A 19,494-nucleotide genomic window follows, 5' to 3' on the forward strand; every position below is an offset into this window, starting at 1 on the left:
TTTAGGGCTGAAATATATCACCAGATATTTCTTTTTTTTAAAATAACGTTTGCAGGTAACATTAGTAAAATTACTCCATCATTGCGTGATAACAATAAATGTTGCACCCAGCTTGATATTGTATTAAATGAGTTAGTTCTTACTAACGAGTGATGTGCACGGGTTGGGTTTGTGCGTTAGGCAGCACAGCTGATTGTCAACATGGAGTGGTTGCACCTGGCAATTAGAAAAAATAAACCTACAGGAAAGGGGAACAATTGTGTGTCTTCCCCGGTTCCGCCAATGACGTTAGCCCGTCCCTAGACAGATTAATATGCACACATCTGCATTCACTTTGATGTGATGAATATTCCACCAATAAAACACACACACACACCTCTCAGATCCTCAATGGCATTAGTATAATGTTCAACACTCACATAACCAAAGGAGACGGAAACCTAATGAAAAATCACTTATTTTTAATCAAATGGAGTACATTTTATTGGGCAATTAAATAAAGCAATGTTGTGAGAGGAAAAAAAAAACAACATCATCCAAAGTGTTAAAACTACATATAAAAAATGCAGATAAAAGAGAATGACACGAGATTGACCGCATATATCGGACAGTGGACAAAAACAACTAATAACAATCGTAAAAGATTTGTGGGAGTGGGGTTTGGGGGGAGGCATCGGGGGACTGACAATGAGCTCAGATCAAGCAACAGGATATTTATTCAAACGGTAACCTGTTGCATCTTTGTATGGCGTGTGGTGGACCACAAAATACAAAGCTCCAATCTGTTGCAGAGAGACAACCTGGTCCAGGGGTTGTGCTACTTGTCGGAGGGCAGCGCACATTCAGCAGAACTAGGACACAGAAAACACAAAATGAATCCCCATATACTGGAACAAACATTCCCATTTATATGAAAGGATTTCATATAATTCTTTTTTTTAAATTAAAACATGAAATTGCATAGTGGTCAAATTTATGGTGCACATTCATGGAAAAAGTGTTAATAGATGCATTAGGTCAACTTCTGTAAACATTAAACTAATAAGGATTTAGCCCCAAAACAAATAAATATCAGATGTGTGTAGAATGTCTGTGAGTTTCATGTATATCAAGGCTTAATTCATAACTTATTCTTTGAATTAAACTAGTAAATCATTAAGTCTATCAAATATTTTAAAAATGCAACTGACTTAACAGACCAAACCCCATAAATAACCAGATAAAAATAGAAAAAGGTAAAAAGATTTCAGACTTATTTCTGCTTTCTTCTTGTAAAATAGGTAAATCGACATTTTCTCTAAAAGACTGATCCTTTCAACATTCAGGCATCAACTGTTTAAAGGCTAAACAAGTGGAACTTTCAATTAATGCTGGTGTAATGTGTGCGGACACATAAGACGTGAATGGGGTCAACAAAGGCCCCGTTAAACAACATACCTTCCATCTATTCCCGCAATCGTTACAGAACACAAACGTGGTCATCGGCTCATCAGCACTGCGGGTTTGAACCTGGAAAGGACAAAAGAAAAAAAAAACATGCACAGTCCATTCATGACAACATCAAACTGAACAGGCAAGGACTCAAACTTGAAGGTACTTGACGATGAGAATGTAGCCGTGGCAACGCACCGATGCCCAATCACGCCGTGGTGACATCAAACCAACGTTACCGCCACAACGTCCCCGTCTTACTGAAACAGTTCAAACGAAGCACGGCGTGGTCGTCCGTACCTGTGTGTAGGTGCAGCACTTCCCCTTGCACTTGCCGCAGGTGAATAGATCTGTCTGCGTGCCTCCCGTGGTGGCCATCTGGTGGTCCCGGACAGCCTCTTTGGTCAAATTCTTTCTCATTTCTTTCAGCTCATCACTGGCCATTTCCTACAGAAAGAAATATATGTATATATACACACGCAGATGTAACACACAGTACAACAACAGAAGAAACAGCATTAGAATATTTAGGATAAAGCCACCGTCAGCCCACGAACCTCTGCGGTCATCTTAGCCATCCTCTCGGGCGTTACGCTGCCACACAGAACCGTCCTCCGTAGATTTGGGTTCTTCATATCCTTCAAATTCGAGATTCGGCTCCGCACACGGCTCTTGTATTTAGGGTCTGTGTTCTTAAACTCTTGAAAGATAAGTGCTGGCAGGTCAAGGAACACATATTGACAATATGCATTTCATCCTTCGTTTGAAAAGAGTATATAGCTACATTAATAACTCCGGCCTTTTATCGTGTGTTTGTGATAAAACGTTTTAAGTGATTTACCGACTTAATATATATATATATTAACATATTAAAGACAAGGGGCCCTTTAACAGGGGGACAGTTTTCCAGGGACTCTCTTTATTGTCACACTGAATAAACATATGCTTTCTGCCATTTGTACACTTCAAGGCCATTTTAACTACTTGTATTCAAAAACCCATTTCATCATAATGGGCAGAAACATTTAAATATGAATCATATCAATAGCATTTTTAAGGGTTGGCTCTTTTTTTAATTGAATCTTTTTACTGTAACTCATCTGAAAATCGCTCACACAATACACTGCAGGAAAACTGACTAAATCCAAAACATACATTTAAGTAAGTGGAAAAAATCAACTTATGGAAATCCTTGATCGAAAGCTGTTAACAAAGCGTAAACAGAAGTTATCACAACAGCTTTACGGAAAACATTGTGGTAATTAAGCCCCTTTTTATGGGAACTTTACAATGAGCAAAGTGATGACTTGTGACGGATTGACGTGTCATCGACACATTATGCTTATTTTATTAATGCAACTGGTCCTCATCCGTAGATGGGCACTTTTTAACGATACAGCAGTTTCATAATTCGGAGGGAGCTTGACCGACCCCTGAACCTAAATTAAGATTAATTCATGATGAGGCACAGCTCTAATTATCTTTATCACCGGCATCCAAAATATCTATAAAATGATTTAAAAGCTCGAACATTTTCAATATAAAGGATATCTTCTTCAATCTGTGCTCCAAGTTCATCACAATCAGCGCCAATAGCAATATGATCATCTGTAGAAAAAAAATAGAAAGCCAAAGCAGGGACATTAAATGACAATTACTTTAAATAGAGCCGATTAGTCAGTAGCTACAATAAGAGATATCTTATTTTTAAAAAAGTGTTCATAGATTTTTATAACAACCGCGTTACCTCCTGCTTGTAGAGCGGCGGCCAACAACTCTCGGCACTTGATCCTGATCGAGTCGGAGGTTCTGGGGGCGCGAGGGAAGGTGTTGATCAAACTGTTGGTTGAAACTTCAGCAGGCTCACTCTTGCTGCTGGAGTTACTGCTGGAGCTGCTGGGGGAGAAAGAAAAACACATGTGCGGGTCAAATAACTAATTAACATTGTAACGCTCAGTAATGATTCTAGACATACAAAAAAAGAAGACATATTGTCTTGTTACCTTTCTTCTTTTGCTTCTGGGCTTCCCTGCGAGGGAGAAACAGGCGTTGTCGGCTCTTTCCTCTTTTCATCCGAAGGTTTCTCTCCACTACCGGGTTCATCTAAAGTGGCAGACGTCAGATAATAACAACATAAGAGGACGACAACAGCGAAGAACAACTTTTAAATAAAGAATGCGCTTGCCAGCTGAAAGCTCTGCACTAAGAAAACGATGTTAGTAATGTTGTGCATAAACATGTCATAAGGGCAGCAAACTTCTGCATCACCTAATAACTCAAACTTCCCAGGAATCTTAAATGGTAACACATACTCCATAACACCGGAGTAAATGTCATCACTGGCAGTATTAGCTGCTGTTCATTTATGAGAAAACACTGGGGGGGTGGGAATAGATCAGAATGATGTAATCAAGGTACTCCAACAGGACATGTTTGACAGCTGGTACACCCAGAGCGGGTTGTGTTATAATAAGCAAAGGATCCAAATTGGCTTGGACTTTGGCTCCGATGCGATGATGAATAACAGCTCAGAAAATGAAAATGGATCTCTCCAGAAACATGACAGATAACAACACGATTCACATATGTTTTGGTAGGAAAGAAAAGCAAATAGTTACCCAAAAGCTTCTTCCAGGATTTGATCAAGGCCTTGGCTAAGGAGGTTACCTCATCATCTGTGCTCTGCTTACGGATGGCGTTAACGGACATCCCAATTCTGGTGGACTGAGGAAAGACACGGCGTCAGCGCTTCAGGGATCGGGCACTGACGGAGCGCCTCAAGAAGAAAATGAGCAAAAGGTACCTGGAGCAGCTCGAGAGTCATGGGGATACTTCGCAGCTCCTTCAATAGGTCCAAAGCACCGGCCTGCAGAGGAGAGCGTGGTCAGATTTGGTTTCTTAGGAGTCTTGAGCTGTGGAGAAGCTTTGCTGGGGTTTTTCTACGAGTCATCTCAATGAACAGGAATATTTCAGGTTCTAGTTGCACAAAAATGTTAACTAGCTAAAGTAATTCATCTGAAGGAATGAGTAGCCAATTGACAGAAAACTGTTTTCATAAGTGATTGAATGGAATTTTCAAGCATTATTTCAACACGTCAGCGTGCACTTGAATAGAATTCCCGATTATTGAATCAAATCAACCTGAATATATTTAGGGGAATCGTCTTGGATATTTCTCCTGGACCTTTGGTTACACATAGAGAGTCGTTGAAAGTGATGTTCGAACTCGATCGGATCCGTAATTGAAAGCGAAACTAGTTCTCAGCTGCAGCTCCTTTAACGCCAGGTCACACATAAAATAACATTGCATCAGTTTGGCGGCTAAAAGTTCACAACAAGCGTTTCCAAAGTCCCAAAACACAACAGAAATCGTGAGGATAATTGTACAAATGCTTTTCAGATTCCGAGACCAAACTAACCTTTTTCTACTTCACTCCTTAAACTGATCAAATCCAGCATGTTGCTGCGCTGCAACTTACAATACCAGCAGGGACTAGTGAGCGGCTAGGTGGCTAGCTGCTAGCAACACATAAACACACTTTAGTTAGCTCCTGCGGCTAGCCAGTTAGCTACAACTGCAGGTAACGTGACAGTAACTAAGTGTTGCTCAGCGGTAGCGTGTAGTGAACCGTTGAATAAACAGCCCTGTTATGAAATGACACCGTGGTGCACAACTTGACAGGCTACCGGATTAATTAGCTTGTCAGTCAGCAGCTATCCCCCATAACAGCCCATTAGCGCCGATGCTAGCTGCACATAAACATCAGCAGGCAGGAGGTGAGCATCCATTCTTCTCAGGCATCTCACCCCGTTTTTCTTCTGCGCCATTTTATCCATCTTCTTCGCTATTCTGATGATTTCGTCTTCCTCCTTTTTGCCCATGTTGCCTTATCTGATTAAACCCAATAGACCAAGAGCAAATAGGAATCAAATTGGCGATAAAGAACAGGCGAAGGCGGCGAGAGCGGCGGCGTCTACTTGAGGGACCGGGACCGCACACTGACCCTCCGCCGCGCAGCAGACCTGAGTAGCCGATGCATGATGACCTCAGGAGGAGTTAATCGTTTCGGAGGCCACGATCCTTCTGGTAGCTATCCGAGCAGTAAGAAGGATTATTCACCATCGCTCATTTACCAGATAAAGCCAAATGGGACACATTATTTACGACTACCCATATATATGTGTGTTTGTATTTTCCTGTAGTTCTGTGTCTTCCAGATGCCAAAACATGACCTGCATTTCGGCAGTTTCGTCATCTGTCTAAAGGTGGCGCCAACGTTCCACTTGTAGCTTTTGCTTGTGTTCAAGAATGAACTGTTTTTTATCTAAGCAGTGATGAAACGTTTTAAATGTTCTGTCCTGAGCTGAAACAATATATTTACTAATCAATAAGTCGAAAATACAAAAATAAAAATAATAACTTTTGGGGGGATTACGTGATGGTGTACATGGTGTATATACGCAAACCACTTAATTGAGAAAATACATTTAAGGTTAATATATAATGAAAATAATAACCCATAGCAGTTGTAGTTTTGTCATAAGTAAGGGCTCAACAAATATATCTGACATCACAACTAAGATTCAACAACAATGAACAGGATATGGAAGCAGTAAAAAATAATTCATACGTAATTGTAGCTGTTTAATATTTGTCTTTTTTACGTTGAAGTGGGTTGTTCTACCAAGTTTTAAAGATGATCTAAAGACAATTTAGTTGCAAATATAAAACATGTCCCCCTGAGCAGGAGTTTACATTTTATCATTCATTGTAATAAACAGTCAGTATAAGAGCTTCAGTCCTGCTGAGGGCCTTTTTCCGGATAGGAAATATCCTATTCCATAATAGGATCGATTTTTCAGGCCTTTAGATGAAGACTCGGCCGTAATGCAGATCAGACCCTTGACCTTTGAATTGCAGGAACAGGTCCTCGATGATCACTTACTGTCAGATCTTATACTGCAGTTATGTGGCTCAGAGAGACTCGCTATTTTGGATCTCACTAATCCAAACAGATCAGCGTGTGACCTAGTGATTAAAGGTTAGGCAATCAACGCAAACAACTTGAACTGAGTACAAATTGGGATGTGCTTCTAATTATACTGAGAATAATATACAGCGTATAGTTTTAAAAACACAGCCAGTGCCAAACATGCTGTATCAGTTTAATGCAGCTTTATTTTTATGATTGTGTGCGCTTTACACACACACTAATACACGATGTGTTGGAACTTCTATATTCTACACCTACACCGTCCGTCGGTCAATCCCAACCAGACAGTGTCCATCTCACGGCACAGTGCACATGTGAGCGGGAGCCATCTGCCACTTCTAGTTCGTCAGTGGTCGTTGAATCTTGAAACAGTGTCCGGTAACTGCAACATATAGTGACACAGCTCTCACCCCATAATGCAATTAAAACATTAGCCCCTGAATAAAAGTCTACAACTGCTACAGACGTTTTGGGTTACGCTTTTGGCCTCGAGTGAGCTCTGTCACAAGGCGGCGGTGTTTAAGCCACTACGCTCACGTTTTCTTTCTCGCATTCCCCGGGACGTCATTCAACATGTGGCAAAACCAATTGGCCGCATGTGTTCTGAAATGTGACGGCGGATTTCCACGACCCGCTGTGATGTAAAAGTGCTCTCTTAAGACCCAGTCTCCTGCCTCCCGCTGTCAGCAAGTGCACCTTAATCCCTATTAGGACAAGACTTCTCAAATCTGATTATCACGGCTGCTAGCAAATGAGAAGGAGCCACAGCCACCTGTGGGATCTGTTAGGAGCTGCAAAGATCTGCTTGTAAAAGGTCCCTTTGAGAGTGTGTTTCTCTTTTGTAACTTTCCCTGCTTCGCATTTGTATCCAGACGGAGGGCATATATTTGCTATGTTATAAAGCTCTCAGTTGAGCAAATACAATTGAAGCTGTATTCTTTCAGGAAAAAATGAAATTGCCATCAATTTGTGATTGAATGTCATTGTGATAAAAGTTCAGGCTTCTGTTTGCCCGCGTTTACTTCATTGTTATTTTGATATGCTGATTAAGTGTGAGCAAAGATTAAGCAAATTGGTCGTGATGCTACATGTCCCAAAATAGCCCTCGAGCAGAACTGAGAGGCTTTGACCGGCGCTCTGAGGAATAACCGAGGAACTCTTTCCGGTATTTTTGCCGTTACAAATACGGTGAAATGTGAGATATACGGTAAGTGTTGTTGATTTAATATCTGTTGACATGTTTGCTCATTTCCTAAGTATCTACAGGGTGTAACTGGTTAAGTTGTTTCCGTGTATGACATCTTTCTAAATCGGTGTCTACATCTAGGCTTGTTGTGTTGTTCACAGTAAGAATCTTACTAATAATAACGTAGACCCGTTATAAAAAAATATTTTTTCCACATACTGACTCTTCTTAGTATAATACAAGTTATGGAACGTTTAAAAATAATTAACTGATCTGTACTAAAAGTTTGATCTACAAATAATGCTACCGTGCTGTATTTATTCTACTGGTACACAATACACTTTACGCCAGTTTTTTTATTCTTTGAAACCATCACTTTTCGACTGTATCTTGGCATTCTCATCAACTCTGTTTTCCAAATCAACACAATTTGTTGACAGGACTCCAAGGAAAGATTGAATGATTAGTATTGTGTTTGAGCAGCTATTCTAGGGCCCTCTAGGGCTCCCTTAAAGGACAATAAACTTGTGTCTACAGTCTGCAACAAGCAGTAACCCTAACCTTTGAAAAGAGCTGCACAATATTTCTACTCTTCACCACGTAAAAACAAAGCTGATTTGGATTCTGGGATTACGCTTCTTTTCAATCTTAATAAGTAAAAGTGTTTCAAAGTGTTGCATGAGGAAAATCAGAAAATGCACCGTAATACTCATGTTGACTTGATTAAATAGAGAGAAACCAGAGTAACGTACAACCTGGACTAACTTTAAGTCGATCACGGTTGTTGTTGTTGTTTACTATGCAAAGGGGCTTGAGGCCCTCAAATCTGCATGATACACAAAACCGTATCTTTCTTTGTAGGCACCAACACAAAGCATGGGCGACACAGCGGTCCAGGAGCCACCCGGCCATGAATCGTCCTCGGGCAGCGGACAGACGGTACCTTCCCGACCCTTACAGCCGATCTCTGATCCCTCCGCTCCCAGAAGAGTGTGCTTCTACAAGAGCGGAGACTACAAATTCAGTGGACATCGCATGGTCATCAATGCTCGCACCTTCAAGACGTTTGACGCTCTTCTGGATGCTCTGGCCAAGAAAGTGCCTCTGCCGTTTGGAGTGAGGACCATCACCACACCTCGCGGGGTCAACCTGATCAGGGCTTTAGACGACTTGCACGACGGCGGGTCGTACGTCTGTTCCGATGGCAAACGGGTGAAGCCACTGAACCTGGATGAGGTGAACCGGCGGCAGGTGCCGTGGAACGGCACCAGACCCCTCAGCGCACGGCGGCGAAGGCAACAAGCACCCAAGCTTGGTCCGATTGGCGGGAAGAGCGAGGTCATCCCCAGCAGGCAAGCAAAGATCACGGAGAGGGGCGCGGTGCGGACCCCGAAGAGGCTCGTGGTCATCAGGAATCGGGATCCCACTGTGAAACGCACAATCGTGCTCCACAGGAGAATAGCCCCAACATTTGATGCTTTGCTGGATTACCTGTCCCAGATCCTGCAGTTCTCAGTGCTGAAACTGTTCTCTATGGACGGCAGAAGAGTAAGTACTAAAAGGCCAATCCAAAGCAACTCCTTAAAATATCTGGAGGAGCGTCCTTTGTCAAGTTGCTGGAGCTTCATTTAGTCTTTAATGGGTCACTGTAACTGGTCATTTTGTAGGCTATTGTTTTGTATTGGTTGTCTTGACATGATTTGAGTGTCAATGTCAATGTGTCAATGTCAATGAATCCTTCAGATTTGGTCGGATCATTCAAAGAGGTTTTGGTTCAGAGAGGAGAAGTCACCTCCATCCAAACATGCCTCAACTGCTTAGTGGGACAATGAGGACTAGGTAGAAATGAAACCAATAAATTACACCTTGACAGTGTTCATGTGCACAAAAGCTACCAAATAAAATAAAGAAATAAGTGATAATTTGTTTGAATATCACTGTAGTTTGTATTTGAGTAATTAAGAATTTGAAGTACTCCAAGAAGTTCTAAGAGGTGCTATCAGAGTATCACTCCATAATCCCTCTTTCGGTGTGTCCTCTAAGGACAGAAACAGACCTCCTGTTTGTTTTGCAGCAGCTTTTCTTCCTCGTGTTAACACGGTGAAGAAATGCACATTCACACACTAATCGTCACAATGCACAACTATAAAACATTGTAAAGCATGACCACGGCAAATAAAGCAGAAAAATAAAGCATAATCAATATATATGTGAGCGCTTATAACTATTGCTATGAACCGATTATAATGCATTATATTCTTTATTATGCAATTTAGACATCATTTAGGAGTCATCGAACGAGTTGCCAAATGCTCCAGGAGTGTACATACTGAAATCATTCTCACATTGTGGACGCATGTGGCCTCTGCGAACCGATTTGAAGTGAACATGTGTTGCGCTCTTCTTTCAGATCGACGGCCTCGCAGCACTCATCCTGTGCTCCGGAGTCGTCGTGGCAGCGGGCAGTGAGCCATTCAGACTCGGAACCTACAGTTTCCACGCGGCGAGCCAGATGGCACAAGTGATGTACACAGAGGCCGTGGAACCACCCACGTTGCAGCCCGCAACCCGTGAGTTGTAGTCAGTACTGCTGTTTTTTGACAGTCTTCATGTAAAAAGGGAATCAAATTGGGCACGAGCAATTAACATGAGCACTCAATAAGGCCTTACACAATGTCTCTACGTACAATCTTATTGTTTTATCTTTGTTTTTTCTTCCCCCTCTTTCACAAACACTTCCAATCCAAGAGAACAACAAATCTCTATCGAGTGGAAGAGGCTCCAGGAATTTTTCCTTATCGTCAGAGAGATACATTGTCGACCAGATAAAGAAGTCTAGAAACGGAACCACCGACAGACGCCTGCATCACCACGGCACATCGCTTGAGACGGAAGCCAACCGCGGCCACGCGGCCTCGGACGCCGGGAAGGGAGACCACGAGCACCGCGTTTGCGCCGTGCCCCGAGACGATGACATCGAAAAGTCTTTCTGCGTGAACCAAGACGGCAGCATGACGGTGGAGATGAAAGTCCGCCTGACCGTCAAAGAGGAGGAGATGCTGCACTGGACCACCACGCTCAGCCGCTCCGGCCTCGGCAAGGGGACAGTTTGTGCCTCCGTCTCCGAGTCGGGCAACAGCTCACCTGAGTCGAACAACGCCGCTGCCAAACACTCTTCCGGCGGCAGTGAGGACGAGACGAGGGGGGAGAACCGTCCCGCGGGACCTGGAAAGGGTGTGGACTTTCACGCCCAGCCGGCAAATCAGGGCTACGCAAAAACTGGTTCAAAACGCGCACCCACGCCGGGCCCTCGCCGCGTTACGAAGAAGGCGTCCGTCGAGAGCGTGAAGACGATGACAGAGTCAGGGGTTCAGGAGAGCACCCTGGGGCGTTATTCCTACACGGAGAGGACGGCTGACGGCGAGCAGACTGAGGGATACTGCGTCGTCAAGAAAAGCCGCAGCAGCGGCAACAAGCCCGTCCCCAAAACGAGGATAATGGCGTCGGCGGGGCCCCGCTCGTCCGCCAGGTCGTCAGCAGTGGGTGAGGTTCTTCAGATTCAGAAAAACGGGATGGAGGTGACAGAAACTGTGATGCATATTTACGAGAGTCAAGGTTGCTACGACAACTATTCTGCGAACGAGGAATACAGCGCGGAGAGCGGGACCGTGAACCGCTCCACCTCAGTGCCGGGAAGCAAACCGTCCACCGAGTCAGGGCAACGTTCGTCCGGCAACGATTGCGATATAGACTTGAGCTGGCAGCCGCCCACCACTCACTCACAGGAAAGGCAGAAAGAGGAGATGTTATCGTTGTCTTCAGAGCCCGTGACTCCGTCAGATGAGATTAGGGCAACAAACTCCCAAATACAGGAGACGGTAGAAAAAGACAAAACTCCTAAAAGTGAGACTAAGAAAAGGACGATTAAAGCAGCTCGGAATAAGGAGGGTTTAAGTTCAACGAGCAGCTCAGATAAAAAGCAAAAACAAAGCAGAGTTAGCCCCCCAAAAAACAGCAAAGATTCATCCACAGACAAGCTCAGCAGCAATGCCAGTATGGAAAAAAAGACTTTAAGTTCATCGGAAAGTGCTAAAAGCGGTCAAAAGAGTAGAGGAGAGGAAAGGCCTCACATTAAGAAAGGAAAAAAGGATGAAAACGTGCCGAGGAAAGAACCTGCCTTATTGAATGTGGGGAGGAGCCCACCTAAGAGACTAAACATGGGTAAACCAGCTGCTAAAGATAATGGCCACAACGTAAACACTCCGACTGGGAGGCCTCAAATGAAGAAGAACTTGTCAGACATTTTACAACCCAAGAAATCCCTTTCGCCGGGCAAAAAGACAATTAGCCGGCCCAAGTCCATGACTGAGAGCAGAATACCGTCACCCAAAACCTCTTTACCGTTCCCAGAGGGCTCGATGCCTTCTCTCAATCCTTCCCCCTCTGAAGTCCACCAATATGTCGAGAACTGGCTGGACAAAGTCAGCCCAGTGCCGTACAGCGCGGAGGCCGTCGCCGACAAATCACAGCCTCCGACGAAGGTTGTCTTTAAGATCGGCGACGATTCCGAATCGGAAGAAAAGATTGAATCCCCGACTCGTCCGGATGAGGCGCATCTATCCCCCGGTGATGCCGTCAAGAAATCAGCTTCACTAGCCGACTGCTGTGGAGCTTCAGCTTTGCCGCACGGCGAGCAGCACGGGAGAGGTCTGTGCGTGTCGATGCCGAGTGTCAGAGTCGACCCGGCGCCACAGGAGGACGGACTGAGGCCACACAGTTCTGCGGAGGCCATTGGTCCGGCCGGCGGCGGGTCGGCTTCGTCTACACCCAAACCTTTGCATCCAAAAGCAAACAGTGGACATGTCCTGCATGACCTATATGCATCTATCCACTGCATCAGAAGTGCGTGTGAAGACGAAACAACATCCAGCCTTGAGAAGTCCAACAGCCTTCCTAATATCTCAACGCAAGTGGCGTCGGTGTTCGGCTCGTCGTGCAAAGCCTTCGCGTCGTTCTTATCAGTGATGACCCTGCGTGATAACCTAACCACGCCGGCGCTGGGAGACGGCATTGAGGACGAGGCCCTGCTGACGCTGGAGTCCCTGCAGAGAATTTCTGCCATCGAGGACGAGGAAGAGCTGAGGGCAAGTTTGACGGATCTGCGGAGCAGAGCGTCTTCTGGGTTCAAAGAGCGCTGGAGCGATTTCCAGATTCTGAGAGAAAGGCTCGAAAGTGAGCCGCTGTCGCCAAAATTTTCGGAAACAGAATTCGCCCTGGACGTTGTCTCCGAAGGGGGCGATGCATCTGAGAATATCGAGGAGCTGATGGATGAGCTGAATATGCCGCAAGACCTCCGGGCAGAGATTTCTTCAGCGATCCAACAAGCTAAGAGTTTCTACCCCGTGGAGGAGAGCACTTTTGTAGAAAACGAAAGAAACCCGTCGGACTCAGAGGACGACTTGGAGCAATTTGTTGAATGCAACAATGAAAGAAAACACTCACCGCAGCCTGAAACTGCCTTCGTAGCCGAGGACATCGATTCAACCAAACGGGGTAATGACAACGGAGAGATATATCAATTAGAGATACGGCAGCCGATGTATTCTGAGTCAGAACAGGAACACGATAAAGAACCAGAAATATCAGACAGAGATGAGACCTTAACGGACAGAGAAAATGACAAGGAAGACGAGGAACTAGTTAAAGGAAGGAAGGAAGAGGAAGGAGCAGAGGAGGAAGATGGGGAGAAACTAGAAGAAGCAGAGAAGGTTTCAATAAATGAAGAAGTTCAAGGAGCGAGAGAGGACGACAGTGTTGAAGAGACAGATGAGAGAGAGGGAAATGATTACACAGAGGAAGAGGAGGATGAGGGGGTGGATGTGAAGAGACTAGGGGATGAGACTGAAGAAGAGGCAGGTGAGGTATCCGATGAAGGAAGGGAGGAAGAAAATATCATTGAAGAAGTGAAGGAGGAGGAAGAGGACGATGCAGGTGAGTCTAGGGGAGAGACAGGTGAAGGAGAGGAAGTAGAAAATATTATTAAAGAAGTGGACGCGGAAGAGGAAGCAGATGAGTCCATGGGGGAGACAGATGGAGAGGGTGTGGGAAATATTGAAGAATCAGAGGAGGAGGAGGAGGAGGAGGAGGAAGCAGATGATTTTGCTGAAGATGTTGAGAAGGAGGCAGAGGAAGATTTTGAGGGTGTTGAGAAGGACAATAATCAGGAAGAGGAAATGACTGAAGTTATTGAGGAAAAGGGCGAGGAAGAAGATGTAGGAAATTTAATTAACGAGATTGAGGAGGAGGAAGAGGAGGAGGAAGAGGAGGAGGAGGTGGAGGAGGAGGAGGAAACAGAAGCCCTGACCGAGAAACCTGTAGAATGTGACATTATTGAGGAAAAGGGCGAGGAAGAAGATGTAGGAAATATAATTAACGAGATTGAGGACGAGGAAGAGGAGGAGGAGGAGGAGGAGGAGGAAACAGAAGCCCTGACCGAGAAACCTGTAGATGGTGACGTTATTGAGGAGAAAGACGAGGAAGAGGACAAAACTGAGGTGGCAAGTGAGGAAATTGATGAGGAGCAAGAGGAGAGGGAACAAGAGTTAGTGGAGGACGGTGAGGATGTTGATGTTGTCAAAAATATAAAAGAACAGGTGGTTACAGATGAGGAGGATGAAGAAGATGAAATTGACAAGAATATGGAAGAGGAAGAAAAGTGGGATGAGGGTGAGGAGAGTGGGAAAGAGCTGCAGGAAACAGTAAACAGTCTTGAGGATGAATCGGTAGGGGAGAAGGAAGCAGAAGCAGATATGGAAGCAGAGCAGATGTCAGATGAGAAGGAGAGTGAAGATGATGAAGAAAGGGAAAGTAAGGACTTCAACGAGGGGTCAAACCGGACGGAAGAGCAAGAATCAAAGGACGAGTTGGAGGGAGAAAAGGCCTCTGACGATGCCGACAGCATGGCCGGCGGTACGGACCGCAAGAACCTGCTGGAGGAGGCTTCGCATCTGCTCCGGCACAGCAGCTGCGATGAAGCCAACGCAGATGCGAAGGTCGCCGACCCCGACTCACCAACCCAACACTCCCCCGAGTGTCAGTGTGAGGACGACAAGGGCAACGGGACGGACTCTGTAAACGAATTTCAAACAGACGAGGGAGGGGAGCCTGACGGGGGAGGAAGCGGCGCTCCACAACATCCTGTGGAAATATCACAGGAACTGCTTGACTTTGTTAACTCTGCCCTGCAGTCCTCTTCACTCATATTCACGTATGACGCTCGGGGGAACGTCAGGTTAGAGACGGACAGTAAGCGGGTTACGCAGAATAAGCAACCTGCTATTCCTAAAAGCAGAAAGGATGTTTCCTACGGTTTAAAGCGCCTGCCGAGCCCCAGCAGCTCGGGTTTGTCCGATTACAGGCCAGAAACGTCGGAGAGCGGTGGGTATAAAACTCAGGAGTCTGTGGACGTGGTCACGGACAGCGGAGAGGAGGCTCCGGTCTGCAGACAAAAGCCCGTCATCCCCGTCGGGAGGACAAATGCGGAGCAAGCCGCCTCCGAACCGTCGGAATCAAGCAACGCAGTCCCACAAGATTCCAGACACAAAAGTGGAGGGAGATTTTGTTCTCGCGGCTCGGCCACCGAAGCCTCCAAGGAGGATCTGTCTTATTTCAGTGCTGGCAGCTCCCGGAAGGCCGACACCGAACCGGCCACCGAGGCCACGCGGCGCGTTTCCGTCACCCCAGAAAAAGACTCGGCTGACGGGGTGTTGATCGACCGAGGTCGATGGCTGCTCAAGGAGAATCACCTCATTAGAAAATCTCCTCCAGTGTCCGCGGGAATGTACGGCCAATTAGACAGCACATCTGGAGATACGGGTCAGGACAACACCAGCCAGGAGTCCCCGTCTCACCGCGTCACCCAGAACAACCCTCTTGCAGCCATATCCTCTTCAGACCTCGAGGAGATGGCAAAACCTCCAACTCCAAAGTGCACCTACTATAACATGCCACATGGAAGCGATTCGGACCCCTTTTCTGATGATGCCAGCATCAAAAGCGGTAAAAGGGACGCAAGCAGTCTCCGAGGGAAAGGCTTCAGGGTGTCGCCTACTATTGATACGTCCAAAACCGGCGCATACAAAAATGGTAGCATGTCTTCCTTTGCATCAGTGGAGTTTAAAATACCAGATAGAAAAGTGCATCCTGAGGGGGAGTCCTCAGCTGTGACAAGATGGACACCTGGTGGAGGACAGCGTGTCCTGCAAGCACAAGACTCCCGCGACACACTCCACGTGAGATGTAGCCAATACTGTCCCATACTATAAAAGCAGGACGTTTATCCCCCTGAGTGATGCACACGTGCTGGTACCTGCGTGGGATTTTAGTCTCGGCTATGGTTATTTCGTTGTAATGCAGCTATAAATGTGTTGTGTTTTGTCACATAATCATGAAGAAAACATTTCTTGCAGCCTCCACGGACGAGAGGTTTTGATTGAAGAGAGCTGTGCTTCTGAATTATAGTCAGAAATGTACAAATACACACATTAACTTGGTGTCTTTTTCATGGTAGCTAAAGGATGAAGGAGGCCCATCAGAGAGTTGAAGTAAAATAAATGGAATATAACTTTTCAGCCAGTTGCATGCAAAACGTGTTTTCTGTGATTACTATTTCATCTGCGGAGAGTCTCTGGGGACGACTGTATCTCAATTGAGTACGGATTATTCTGTGAAATCCAAATTCCTAAATTCAGTTAAGGAAATCTCTGACCAAAATGTTGTTTGATTCAATAAACATTTATTTTTCAATTCTGTTTATGGTCGTCAAACAGATAAAAATCTGGTTCTCCCCAAATCACATGCCTTATTTTACAAACATCATCAGTTGTTTTAATTTATATGGAGCGCTAACTAAAAATGCAGGGTCAGATTTATGCAGCTACGTTATGTGTTTGCACCTTTTAACATCAACACCCCCAGTTAACATAGCTAATAGCTAATAAAGCTAGACCCATATCCATTACTATTGTTGCCCAATATCTGCTAAACACATCATCAACTGTTTGCTAGTTCACCATATCAAATAAGAGTGTGATGATAGTGTCCTTGGTCAAAGTTTTTTTTTTTATCCACAAAAAGAAATCAGGTTTGGACTTTTTTGACTTTCAAAAGGAAATGATCCAAGAGGAGCATGTGAATCCTGACTGAGCCCAAGGCTCCAACTCCAGCCTTGATCCCTCCTAAATCTATTTAAATGATTGCATCAAGGTGTCATCGCTATTCCGACTTCTGTAACGGGGAAGGTATATATAGTATATCTTTTTTCTCCCCTCACAATCGCAGCGTTGGCCTCCCTCGTGTGCACTCGTCCGGAGGAGAGGGCGTCATCTGCAGCTGTCAGTCGGTCTGGACGTCTAGGTGATGCCCCCTGATGGGCACATGCAAGTGACGCTTGGAATATGTACACCTTATCCTTGAAGGGAGCGCGTGTGTTTTTTGGGGCGAGGGATGACCCATTCGATCATTTGGGGCTGTATATTTGACAGATCATGCATTTTATTTTACAGTCGATGACTAATGACAGAGGCGAATGCTGGGAAGTTGTTGTGCAGTTTCCCCTCGTGGTCCCTGACCCAAACACCGCACATGCAGAGGGACACAAAGAAAGAAGGAGACAAAGAGAGCGAGGTCTTTGCAAAGTGGTCATTCATGGAAACTTTCCAAAGGTTTTGTCGGTCGCTATGGAGATTTGGGAAACAGCCCCAGCAGTTTAATTCCTCTGTTGTAACTATGGTGGAAAGGTATCCAGTGTAAAAAGCCCCAGGCCCCAAAATGAAGGCTGGTCCTTTCTCTGCTCATTTTGTTGACAATGACAAACAAGTCTGTGCTTAAGTTGCTCGTGTTTAAGAAAAACAGTATAGCGGAGGAAGGAAAGATAATTTCTTAGTCTAAACAGGCAAATTAAGTATAAAGATCCTTTACATAATTAAACATACAGACTCAAGTTCTCTGTTACAAGTAAGTGATGAGCTGTCCTTTTTTAGTAAAGGTACATGTCAGCAAAACTAAAGTAGGCTAATACTGATGCATTAATGCCCATGGCAGCCTTTTGCTTGTGTAGATGGTTTTCAGATAATCCAGTAGTTCCCAGGTCGGCTCCCACAAAGAAAAGACAGTCTCATTGAAGTCTGGTAGACGCACGTAGAAGAAAGTGGACAGGAACTAATTGTGGAGCCCCCCCCCCCCCCCCTTTCACACATAGATTTACTTCACTGAGGTCCAACGACAACTTTGTGCTGCAGTAAATCTGCCACGTCGTGATCCACAAAGAAGCCAGACAATTTATCAGACCACAACAAAAGAAAAATGTAGCTACTGAATAAAGTAAAACGCAGATAATACAATAATTCTCTGTTGCAACCTGCACACTGCAAACGTCACTTTCTGCAACTCACAGACAGACATACCCTGGATCTATCTGTAAACACGGGATAATAATGTCAGGAGCGATTGCTGTGGCTACTGTGTGCGCTGGTCGGTGATTCACCGTCATGGGAGATGAAACAAAGGACGCCTTTTTACTGCCTGGTGCCTGAGGTTTTTAAGACAGAAACAAGATTTAACTCATCTGTTTTCACCGTTCCACTATATGCTGACTGACTCTGGCGTACGTTCTTTTTAATAATCTCCCCTGCAAGTACGGTTGCTTTGGAAACCTCAGCAACAAAAATAAAAAGGGCAAAACGATAAATTGCAAACATGGCCAAGAATAACATCTATTTGGCCTAAACCACGGCACTGACAAACACGGGGCTACCAACAACAAATACCGGCCTACTGTCTGCATTCTGACGCTGCAGTTAAGTGACAGATCAGCAAAACACAATCCCTGCTCTGTCTGTGACAATCCCGGCCTCCGCTGTCCGTCTCTGTGGCCAACACTGGCAGGGCGGCCTCATAATGGGCCTGGGAGCAGGAATTTCTGCCCCCCCCCCACCTTTTGAGAATGAAATGTATTTGAGAGTAATATATGACGTGGTATTGCTACTTTTATGAATAGTAATACTTAAAAAAGTAAACAAGTGAAATATTATCTGTTATTGACTGTGAAAATAGAGATAATAAAGTCTACTGTTTAGAACATGCTTACAAAGACAACAAGGACAAGAGTCAAATCCTCAACTTATTCCTCGGACAAAGCGAGACTGTAGTTTTCTTCTCACAGCATATGATGGTTCAAAAAGAGCAGCTCACTAAATTGCCGGGGTTTTCCCTGCGCAGTCGTACTTCGAGGGGCAGCTTGCCAACTTCCAACCACTGCAGTCTCCTGTACCTGCAAGACAAAAAGGTGAAAATCCCATGTGAAAGAAATATGTGTGCAATCAGGCTTCTATCTAGTCTACAAACATCAGGTATTTCATGTTCTGTAAAGATGCACTGTGCATCCATGAGCACATGAGGAGTGTGGAAGTATCACTGGCTGCAGCTCTGCGGCTCTGCAGCTCCCTCCGCAATCCCTGAATCTCAGCTAGTCAGCAGCACCGCAGCACTCACAGCTCTGTAAGTGGAGACAGGAGACAGGAAAATACATGGGAAGACAGACCTGGGAAGGAAAGAGTCTCTTTCGAAGTGTCTGACGCTGGGGCTGTTGTTGGATGGCTTTGAGTCAGACCTCAGTGTGTTTGCCCCTGTGAGTGGGCACCATCAAGGACGTGTTAACATAGCAAAAGAGTTGCACGTTTTGACCTTTGCACGTGTCCTCTAAGCCTGATCACCAATTGTGAAAGCTGCCGACTCGCACCTCACTTCCCCACTCGATCATTTCACCTAAAGCATAATAAGGCGCACGCACACACACAACCATGCACGGTTTAGTCGTAAGAAATG

The 19,494-nt window shown here is 45.1% G+C and overlaps 2 protein-coding genes across 5 annotated transcripts; one reads left to right on the top strand and one right to left on the bottom strand.

Annotated features, from left to right (window-relative positions):
- Positions 1-444: 444 nt before the first annotated feature.
- On the bottom strand, positions 445-5,732 carry tcea1 (transcription elongation factor A (SII), 1). 4 transcript variants are annotated; one of them, XM_040172338.2, is made up of 10 exons: positions 5,239-5,732; positions 4,235-4,297; positions 4,050-4,155; positions 3,435-3,534; positions 3,179-3,327; positions 2,983-3,039; positions 1,989-2,143; positions 1,732-1,878; positions 1,438-1,509; positions 445-851 (listed from the first exon to the last, which is right to left on the bottom strand). In XM_040172338.2, exons 1-10 carry the CDS (start codon positions 5,311-5,313, stop codon positions 843-845), a joined length of 933 nt encoding a protein of 310 aa, XP_040028272.1. In that variant the 5' UTR covers positions 5,314-5,732; the 3' UTR covers positions 445-842. The 4 variants fall into 4 exon arrangements, with proteins under 4 accessions (XP_040028272.1, XP_040028274.1, XP_040028276.1 ...); XM_040172340.2 differs by having other exon boundaries at positions 3,179-3,324; positions 5,239-5,531; XM_040172342.2 differs by lacking the exon at positions 5,239-5,732 and adding an exon at positions 4,851-5,140 and having other exon boundaries at positions 3,179-3,324.
- Positions 5,733-7,189: 1,457 nt separating this feature from the next.
- Positions 7,190-16,416, top strand: LOC120816601 (uncharacterized). The gene is made up of 4 exons (XM_040172332.2): positions 7,190-7,632; positions 8,473-9,159; positions 10,022-10,181; positions 10,360-16,416. Exons 2-4 carry the CDS (start codon positions 8,488-8,490, stop codon positions 15,933-15,935), a joined length of 6,408 nt encoding a protein of 2,135 aa, XP_040028266.2. The 5' UTR covers positions 7,190-7,632; positions 8,473-8,487; the 3' UTR covers positions 15,936-16,416.
- The last annotated feature ends 3,078 nt before the right edge of the window (positions 16,417-19,494 follow it).

This window comes from Gasterosteus aculeatus, chromosome 3 (assembly GCF_964276395.1).
Source record: "Gasterosteus aculeatus chromosome 3, fGasAcu3.hap1.1, whole genome shotgun sequence".
Classification (NCBI taxonomy): domain Eukaryota; kingdom Metazoa; phylum Chordata; class Actinopteri; order Perciformes; family Gasterosteidae; genus Gasterosteus; species Gasterosteus aculeatus.